The 9,407-nt window shown below is 32.7% G+C and overlaps 1 protein-coding gene and 1 long non-coding RNA gene across 3 annotated transcripts; both read right to left on the bottom strand.

The window, feature by feature from the left end:
- Positions 1–15: 15 nt before the first annotated feature.
- Positions 16–2,733, bottom strand: LOC146914354 (putative LRR receptor-like serine/threonine-protein kinase At3g47570). Of its 2 annotated transcripts, XM_085717204.1 has the most exons (3): positions 861–2,733; positions 399–767; positions 16–269 (listed from the first exon to the last, which is right to left on the bottom strand). In XM_085717204.1, the coding sequence occupies exons 1-3, from the start codon at positions 2,536–2,538 to the stop codon at positions 250–252; spliced, it is 2,067 nt and encodes a 688-aa protein (XP_085573330.1). In that variant the 5' UTR covers positions 2,539–2,733; the 3' UTR covers positions 16–249. The 2 variants fall into 2 exon arrangements, with proteins under 2 accessions (XP_085573330.1, XP_085573329.1); XM_085717203.1 differs by lacking the exon at positions 16–269 and having other exon boundaries at positions 385–767; positions 861–2,670.
- Positions 2,734–5,810: 3,077 nt separating this feature from the next.
- On the bottom strand, positions 5,811–7,252 carry LOC146914353 (uncharacterized). The gene is made up of 2 exons (XR_015014131.1): positions 6,724–7,252; positions 5,811–6,573 (listed from the first exon to the last, which is right to left on the bottom strand). It is a non-coding gene; the product is annotated as an uncharacterized LOC146914353 (long non-coding RNA).
- Positions 7,253–9,407: the final 2,155 nt, after the last annotated feature.

Here is a 9,407-nt window from a genome sequence, read left to right as displayed (position 1 = left end):
TTAACTACATTGACATTTCTTATGAGAATGAAGATAAATATTGGAGAATTATCAATTCTCACTTCATTTAATTAGAAAGCAATACAAACGACATTGTTTATTTATAGCAACTAGTATGTTGCAAACAAATATACGTTGAACACAATAACAAACTAATAAACTAAGCATAGCCACATGTGATTCCAGCTGACCATTCATTTTCTTAACCAAAGTACATTATGCTGCATAACTTCTCGTTCCACAATTGACTTAGAAATTTTGTTCAAAACCTGAAATTAAAATCAAGAAGGCCATTATTACCATTATATTTTGTAGTTTAGGAATAAAATTCTAATTCCATAACCAATTAATGAGTTAGTTATAATTCAAATAAGCATAAGAATATCAGTTCATCTCACCAGCTAGAAAGACCTTCTGGATTGTGCTAAGCTCTCTAGTGACATCCACAATATTCATTCTTTCTTTTGGTGATTCCAATGAACATAAAAGTCCAATCCTAAAAAGTGAAACTAAGCACTCCTCTGCAGTTGGAATAAGAATCTCATGATTTCCATCTTCTATTGCTCCTTCTTCAGCTCTTGGTAAAAGATGTGGATCCAAAATCTTTATAAGATTATCAGGAAATGAAATTGTAACAAAGTTATGCAGATTTTGACCGTCTTCAAAGAGTTCATCAATGGGTCTTCTTCCGGTAAGCATTTCCAGCATAAGGATTCCAAAGCTATACATGTCACCACAGGTGGATACTTCTGAACCCATCCCATACTCTAAAATATGTAACAAAAGGTATTATATATATCTACGCCAAAACATATGAAGATTCAAAAAAATAATGGAGAATTCTAGAATTTAAAACATACCCGGTGGAGCATAACCAACTGTTCCTTTTATTCCAATTGTGCTAGTATTCTTATGAGAGGTACCACAAATGGTTGAGACAAGTCTTGCTATGCCGAAATCACTCACGTGAGCAACCATGTCACCATCAAGAAGGACATTGCTTGGCTTTAGATCACAATGAAGGACTAATTGCTCACATTCTCGATGAAGATAATGTAATGCAGAAGCAACATCGATAGTGATGTTTAATCTTTGACCAAGGTTCAATGTTGTTGGAGGATTTCCATTCAAAGTGTCAGGATGTAACCACTGTTCTAAGCTTCCATTTTTCATGTATTCAAAAACTACAGCTTTAAATTCTTGACCTTTGAAATTTGTACTAGAACAACATGTTAAAACCCTAACCAAATTTCGATGTCTAATATTTTTGAGTGCATTACATTCAACAACGAAACTTTTGTGTGCTCCCTTTTTTTGGAGGTTCAAGACCTTTACTGCAACAACATTATCTTCTGAAACAATATTTCCTTTGTATACGGAACCAAAATTTCCTGATCCGATCATGTTTCTATCCGAGAATCCATCAGTTCCTACGTGTAATTCTTGGTATGAAACCTTAGCTAGTTGATCAATTGTTGGTGAATCAAAAGATCTCTTTTGATTTCTTTTCCTCATCATGTAGATAGTTATGATAAATGAAAGTATGAGAATAAAAGAAACCACACTAATTATCACTGCTATCAACCTGAACTTGTGTTGGTTTGCATGTTTCCTACCCTTGATAGGGCATGGTGGTAGATGCAGATGGGAAATACCTCCACAAAGCTTTCTGTTTCCAATCACTTCTATTTGGGTTGCATTTCCAAATACACCATTTGTCGGTACCTCTCCTTCTAACATGTTAAAAGAAACATTTAAATATTCTAAAACAGAGATATTTTGCATACCATCAGGAATTGATCCAGACAATTGATTTCTTGAAAGGTCTAAATATCGAAGACCTTTGAGAGAAGCCAAAGAGGACGGTATTGTTCCGTTGAAGGAGTTCCTTTGCAAATGAATATATTCCAAGCTTGTACATTCACCAATTTCCATCGGAATATCACCAGATAGATGATTCTCAGAGACATCTAATTCTTCAATATTTTTTAACATACCCACTTCTCTTGGTAAGGTACCGCTCAAAGAGTTATGTGGCAAGTTCAATAAGATTGATAAAGATAAAAGATTTAGAACCTCTACAGGTATGGTTCCTCTAAGCTTATTATGAGAAAGATCAAGAGATTGTAAATTTCGACAGTTTCCTATGCTTGGAGGAATACTTCCTTGAAACATATTATGATTTAATTCTAATTTAAACAATTGACTGAGATTCCCTATGAAGGGTGGAATATCTCCTGACAACTTGTTTCCCATCAAAGATAATAGCTGCATCTTTTGGAACTTCCCAAAAGTAGTTGGAATAATTCCCTCAAAGAAGTTATTCTCCATGGTCAAGAGAATTAAGCCAACTAGATGTCCTAATTCTGCAGGAATTTTTCCTGATATCTGATTACCCCCCATATATAGTAGTTTAAGTTCAGTGGATAAATTGCCAATGGAATATGTTGGCAGTTGACCTCCAAAATTATTTCCAGCTATCGAAAGCAAGTGTAGTTTACTACAATTTGTTAAATATTTTAGAAATTCTAAATCCATATTTGAAATGTTACCTAAATTGTTTCCTTCCAAATTTAGAAAGGAAAGATCTTGTAAATTCCCTAGACTTGGAACTTGTCCAACCAAATTCTTGTTGTTTCCTAAGTCTAATATTTGTAGGGCAGAAACATTTGCAATCGAAATAGGGATTGGACCTGAGAATTGATTTGCTCCAAAATCGAATAATTTAAGATTGGGGATTGGACTTGTTCCCTAAGTTATTGAATATATAGAGCTCATATGTAACATGTTAGAGGACATCAAAGAATAATGCAATACTTCTCTCTATTATCCCTTCCTCTCCTTCTCTCTATTCTTTTTCTTATTTGCTTAGTTTCATAACACGTTACCAACATGCTCTAACCAACTAAGAAGGTACATGACTCTTCTTAATCTATTATAATATATAAAATAAGTTGTAATTTCGTATAGATGATTATAGGCTACTGTTACAGTTTCATCAAATGGAATTAGTGCCTTATAGACACACATAATTGTTATTAAGCAATTTATATAATGTTTATTTATTTTGAATTAAACATTCAAAATGGAGAACGGATGATAGGATAAGCACCTCAGGGTAGGTGTTCATGATTGGAAATGGAGCAATATCCTGGCGATCTAAGAAGCAGCCTATAATTACTGTATCTACTACTGAAGTTGAGTATGATGCAGCAGCTTAATGCTTTTGTCAAGGAGTTTGGCTGAGAAAGATTTTGAGCCATCTGTGTGAAGATCAAAGGGAAGCAACTGTGGTATAATGTGATAATAGTTCATCAATCAAACTGTCTAAGAACCCTATCATGCATGGAAGGTGCATGTACATAGATGTATCATGTAATATTTCATTATTTTGAGGGACTTGACCAGAGATGGAATCATGGAACTGAAACACTGCAACTCACAAGATCAATTGGCTGACATTATGACAAAGCCACTCAAACTTGAAACAATTTGCAAACTGAGAGCTAAGCTTGGTGTTATTGATGGATTAGACTAGGATACACTCTTGTAAACTGTTTTACGATAATGCACAATTTAAGGGAGGGATTGTTAGAGCTTACAACTTAAGTTACTTTCTGAGAATTAGAGTTAGTTTTGCATTATTTCTTGTAAAGTAAGATAGCTCAAATACTTGGATACTTTACTATAAATAGGTATCCACTTGATGTATTTTTCACTTGAATGAATAACAAACACAATTTCTCCTTACAATATTCAAAGAGTTACAAATGGCAAATACTACGTACCATAAATTGTAAGTAAATAAGAAAGAAAATTACAAAATTTGACGGTTCATGTTGAATACTTTATAGCCTTCCGAATAATAAGATTTGAACAATAAAAAGTGGTAAAAAGAATGTTGGGGCCTAAATTAATTATTAGTAGGTGAGAATAAAAAAATCAATCTCCAACATAGTATCAATTCACAATGTCAAATATTCTTCAACCCTAATCATGAATCTTCACACTTTTTGTTTATTATTGATGGTTATGTTATCAATAGAGTTAAAATTTGTAGCCACAATTTTCAAAAACGAAAACACATGAAATTTATTATTTGGTTCCTTAAGAATCAAAATTGAAGTAAGGTATTCTAAATTTGTGTACAAACATGTTGATTTCATTTTTTTTTTTTGGTTCAAGATTTCATTTTTTATTTAATAAAAAAAATGCCGAGTACAACAATGGTAGTTTTAAATACATTATGTTTACATTTTAAGTGCAGTCATATCAACTAATCTATCCAGTATATACAATCTGTTGCTTAGATTTTCAAATTTTTCATTATATTGAATCAGTGTTTATATCAATTAAATAAAAGTTTAAAAGTTAATATGCTTGAAGAAATAATAAATTCCAGGGGAGTTTTTTACGAGTATTGCTATCATGTGACTTTTTGAAACACAAATATTTTTCTCAATTTATGTCCATCTTCTAATGATTGAGCAAACTTTATAAGAGGAAATCAATAAATTATCACCTTACAATACAATTTAAGATGACATTGATAGTACTTGCTTTTCCTCATCAATGAATTATCACCTTATAATATTAGACAACCTTGTTTCATTGGTACCTCTTAAGCATACTTTTAGACCGTAATTTTGAAGCTGACATACCAATTTATTTTATAATAGGCCGAGATTCTCTGCTGTGGGAATACTTCGAGTTCATAGAGTCAGCACATCAATGACCAATGAAAATTAAAAAACAAATTAAAAATTCAGCATACTTAGTTAACTATCGAAACTCAATCTTACAGTTACCAATGCATTGACTGCGTGAATGCAGAAATATCTCAACCGCAGCGAATCCATTTAAGTGTGGTGCAAGTATCATTATTTCCTTTAAGCAATCCTTAATTGTTTCCCTTCTAACCATCCCTTTCTAATCAGTATGAGCTTTGACTCCAATTTTCCTATCATCAACAATAAACATTCAATTTGTGATTTGATCTGTCTAAAGTGGCATTGTAATAACTGGAAATCTAACACTCAAAGCTTCCAATGTTGAATTCCAACCACAATGTGTTACAAAACTACCAATAGCTTCATGTGTTAGCACTTGTAGTTGTGGACACCAATTAACAATTAAACTTTTCTCTAATAATAACTCCAAAATTTCCTTTGGAATTTTACTCTTTTCTGAATCTCTAACAACCTATACGAAATATATTCCATAATATTAAGTGTTGCAACAAACATACTTGACTACGATTATCTACAATGTCAAAGAATGCGATACAACCACAACTGTTATCGCTATAAAAAAAACCTTGATTCTAATCTCTGCGGGAATCCCAATTCTAAAAAGTCCTCAACCCAATCTTGGCGATGCTATCATGGTTTCAAATGTCAATGTGATTACATGTAAGGTCACATGAGCAACATTTACCCGTGATTACAATATTAAGGATCGTGACGAATGCTTTTAATAAAGGTTTGCCACTGCCACCTGGGCTGCAACATCCGTGTTAAAAATCTGATAATGACTAGCAAAATCACAAACGCATTGCAATCCTTAAAATGAAGAATAAAAAATCAAAAATTAGTCAATGATATTTATATTTACAGATATATATACATATGTAACTTACTTACCTCCGGCTCAAGTTTATAGAAAGTATTGACAAGAACCCAATCTGCTTGATCAATTTTTGAAAACTGGTTTGTAGGAATATCAAAGTAACACAATTTCACTACTCGAAATTGGCAACTCAATCCATTTCATAAAAGCATGCATGTTTTTAGTATTTTTTTGATAAAGCTAAAAATTCAATAAATGTTGTCAGGTGCAGCCTGAACCTCATACAAAAAGTCTCAGAAACAAAACAAAAAGAAACAAATCCAACAAAAAGAAGCAAACCCTCCTAAAACAGCAAGGAGGGAAGAAAAACAGCTAAAGCATAGAAAATCTAGTAAAGACAATTCCCCTAAAATTCCAACGGATGATGCACTTCATGCTTGGTCCTTAAGGCGAACACTAGTCTTCTTATGTCTAGTTGAAACTCTGACAGAACTGTTACCCTCTAAGGTTTTAGCAGCTTTCTTCCAGCCTTTCCTACCTGGTTTAATAAAAACATCTTCATGGTGCAGAAGGTACTGGTCAGCTTCCTTCAAATTGGCTAGGGTACCAGCTGTGTCTATATCATGCTCCAATGAGCTTTGACAGTTGCGCTTGTGAAACTCATGGTCAGTATCAGGTTCCAATGTGCCATCAGTAGTATCAGTGTCCTCATCCCCCCAATGTTTTTAGTATTAACACAACAAGCTTGAGTAAAAAAAAACAGCAACAGGAATTCCAATTTTCTTGGAAACATCTGAGATGCTTTCAATTTCAATTGAAGAAACATCTGAGATGCTTTCAATTTCAATTGAATTTAGATCAATGTTGTTGTCGATTTTGCTCCAAATGGAAATGGTGTTTCCTAGTGTCACTTTCACTCCATTTTGGATTAAACGTTTTGAGAATTGAAGCATAGGGTTTCTTTCATTCTCCATTGGTATTTGGTTTCTTTGTTGTGTATCAGATCTCAAAAAGGGAGGACAAAGGCAAAATGATCAGATCAATCTAAAGATATTAACCACGTCAAGCAACAAAACACTCACAAGGGCATGCTTATCAAGAGAGAAAAAAAAAAGAGGAAACTATCCAAGTAGAAAGAGAAATTAAAAATAATACCAGAAGGTCAATTTTTGCCTCTGAATTTAATCTGCTTCCATCACATTTTCCTTATTTTTTCACCTCCCTAATTAGTATTCATTGTCCTTTTCCAAAACTCGCACAACCACTAAAATAAAAAACGGCCTATTATTTTTGTGATCTCCCTGGAAAAACTAAAACCGCTCTAAAAAGATTCGGAGAGCCACAACCATTGCCGCCCGACCCCAAATATTGATTTTTCTTTTTCGTTGGATGGATGATTTTTTGCAATAAACTAATACTCTGTTTCAAAATCGAAAATGGTTTATTGCAAAAAATCATCCATCCAACAAAAAAGATAAATCAATACATGGGGTCGGATGGGCGGCGGTTGTGGCTCTCTGAATCTTTTCAGAGCGATTTTCGTTTTTCCAGGGAGATCACAAAAATAATTGGTCGTTTTTTATTTTAGTGGTCGTGCGAGTTTTGGAAAACGATAATGAATACTATTTTGGGAGGTGACAAAATAATGAAAATGTGGATGAAGCAGATTAAATTCAGATGCAAAAGTTGACCTTCTAGTATTATTTTTAATTTCTCTTTCTACTCGGATAGTTTACTTTTTAAAATGTGAGTGATTTGTTTCTTGTAATACTAAAATGTGTGGTGCGTGGTTTCTTTCATTCTCCATTGGCTTTTGGTTTCTTTGTTGTGGCTGTTTTCTACTGAAACGTGTTTAGTTTTTAGAGTAAAGTATTAATTAACTCTAAAATATATTAAACTATTCTAGAGAAATCTAGACATGTACATCAATTCATAACATTCTAAATGTTACTAATGCATTCTAGATAATTCTAGAAATATGCAGCACATTTTAACAAATACTAGTAATAACTATATCATCAGTTTTGTCAAAAAAAAAAAAAAACTATATCATCAACCTATAAAAGAAGCAGGACAATTCCTATAGATGTGCTATGAATAAATAGAGATGAATCATATTGACTATGAGTAAAAGAGAACCCAAGTAAAGTGGAGTGGAGTTTTTTATACCATACTCTAGGCGCTTGGTTTTGGAAGTGGGTGAAGCATGGCAGTTGTTCTATATCCAAATTTAAAGTGTTGGACTATTTTACGCTTTCCCTAAATATCAAAGATAAGGTATATACTCCCTCCATCCCATAATAACTGAGTTATTAGTAAAAAAAATATTGTCCCAAGAATATTGACCCATTTTACTTTTCAATACAACATTAATTATTTTTTTTCAATTATAACTCTAATTAATACTACTTTCACGAAAAAAAATAGAAGACCAAATTACAACAAACACCTATGATTATAAACATAGGTGAGAAGGTCATAAATAAGAATATTGATGGAAAAATTCCAGAACTTCGTTGTCACCAACCAAAAGTTGACGGACCGGTATATAACTCTAATTAATACCACTTTTAAAAAAAAATAGAAGACCAAATACAACAAACACCTAGGATTATAAACATAGGTGAGAAGGTCATAAATAAGGTTATTGATGGAAAAATTCCAGAACTTCGTTGTCACCAACCAAAAGTTGATGGACCGGTATATAACTATAATTAATACTACTTTCACAAAAAAAATAGACGACCAAATACAACAAACACCTATGATTATAAACAAGTTGAGAAGGTCATAAATAAGGTTATTGAAGGAAAAATTCCAGAACTTTGTTGTCACCAACCAAAAGTTGGCGGACCGGTGTATTCGCATGAAGTTGGATTGTGTCTAGAACATGATGGAATTAAGTTCAGAGATTGTCCTAAAGCTCAAATAGCGAATGATCGTGATGTTCAGCTGTGCCTGACCAATAAAGTTTACTTACTACAATAAATGTGATCTGTTTTTTTTTGGTCAAGTAGCCTAGTGGCTAGAGATTCAGAGATTTTCCTAAAGCTCAAATAGCGAACGATCGTGATGTTTAGCTGTGCCTGAGCAATAAAGTTTACTTACTACAATAAATGTGATCTTTTTTTTTTTTTGGGTCAAGTAGCCTAGTGGCTAGAGAAATTCACCTTTAAGATGAATAAGTGGGGTGTCCGGGGTTCGAACCTCGGCCCCTGCACAAATTGTGCATTATCCCTTACCAAATGAGCTAAGCTCATGGGGACAAATGTGATCTGTTTTTACTTATTTACAAAGGGAAATGTTAACTTGTGTTCTTGGGGAAGAAGTTAAAAAACCAAATATAGAAGGTTTTTTCTTGGAACTTATGCATTTTATATATTAAAAGTTGCTAAAGTTATACTTTCAATATAAGATTTTTTTTAATTTCCATTTTAAGCTCCTTAACAAGTTAACATGACCCATTTAAAAATAAGTCTTGTTAATGAGTGCTCTTCTGGCACTAAAATCCGTATGAACAACTAATTTTATTTATATTCATTTTTATCAATAATTTTATGTTTTTTTTTCTAAAAATAATTTTATGTGTTATTCCATGACATTTGTTTGTTATACTTCTATTTTTCAAAATTAAGTTCACTACTAGAAAATATAGATTTCACTCCCAGACTTACTTCTCTGTAGTTTCTTTTTCTTTGGGTTCCTGTCCCTTTATTAAAAAACTTAGCTTTTTTTGAGTATCAGATAACTTCTGCAAAAATATATAATGCTTAATGGAGCATCTAAATTTTATTATTATTAGAAAAGCTAAACCTTTACTTTGTTGCTGTTAGTATAGT

Source organism: Medicago sativa, chromosome 6 (assembly GCF_051527215.1).
Source record: "Medicago sativa cultivar Bolivia chromosome 6, Bolivia_mono, whole genome shotgun sequence".
Classification (NCBI taxonomy): Eukaryota; Viridiplantae; Streptophyta; class Magnoliopsida; order Fabales; family Fabaceae; genus Medicago; species Medicago sativa.
The sequence above is the reverse complement of the archived record's forward strand: the minus strand, read 5'-3'. Positions and strand labels throughout refer to the sequence as shown.

What these genes read in the sequence shown, in the direction of transcription:
- LOC146914354 (XM_085717204.1), bottom strand. Translation starts at nt 2,538, where the DNA reads ATGGATTTAGAATTTCTAAAATATTTAACAAATTGTAGTAAACTACAC. An exon ending in AGTTGGTTATGCTCCACCGG is followed by an intron (nt 768 to 860) that starts GTATGTTTTAAA and finishes TACATATTTTAG; the next exon opens with AGTATGGGATGGGTTCAGAA. An exon ending in CCAGAAGGTCTTTCTAGCTG is followed by an intron (nt 270 to 398) that starts GTGAGATGAACT and finishes TTTTAATTTCAG; the next exon opens with GTTTTGAACAAAATTTCTAA.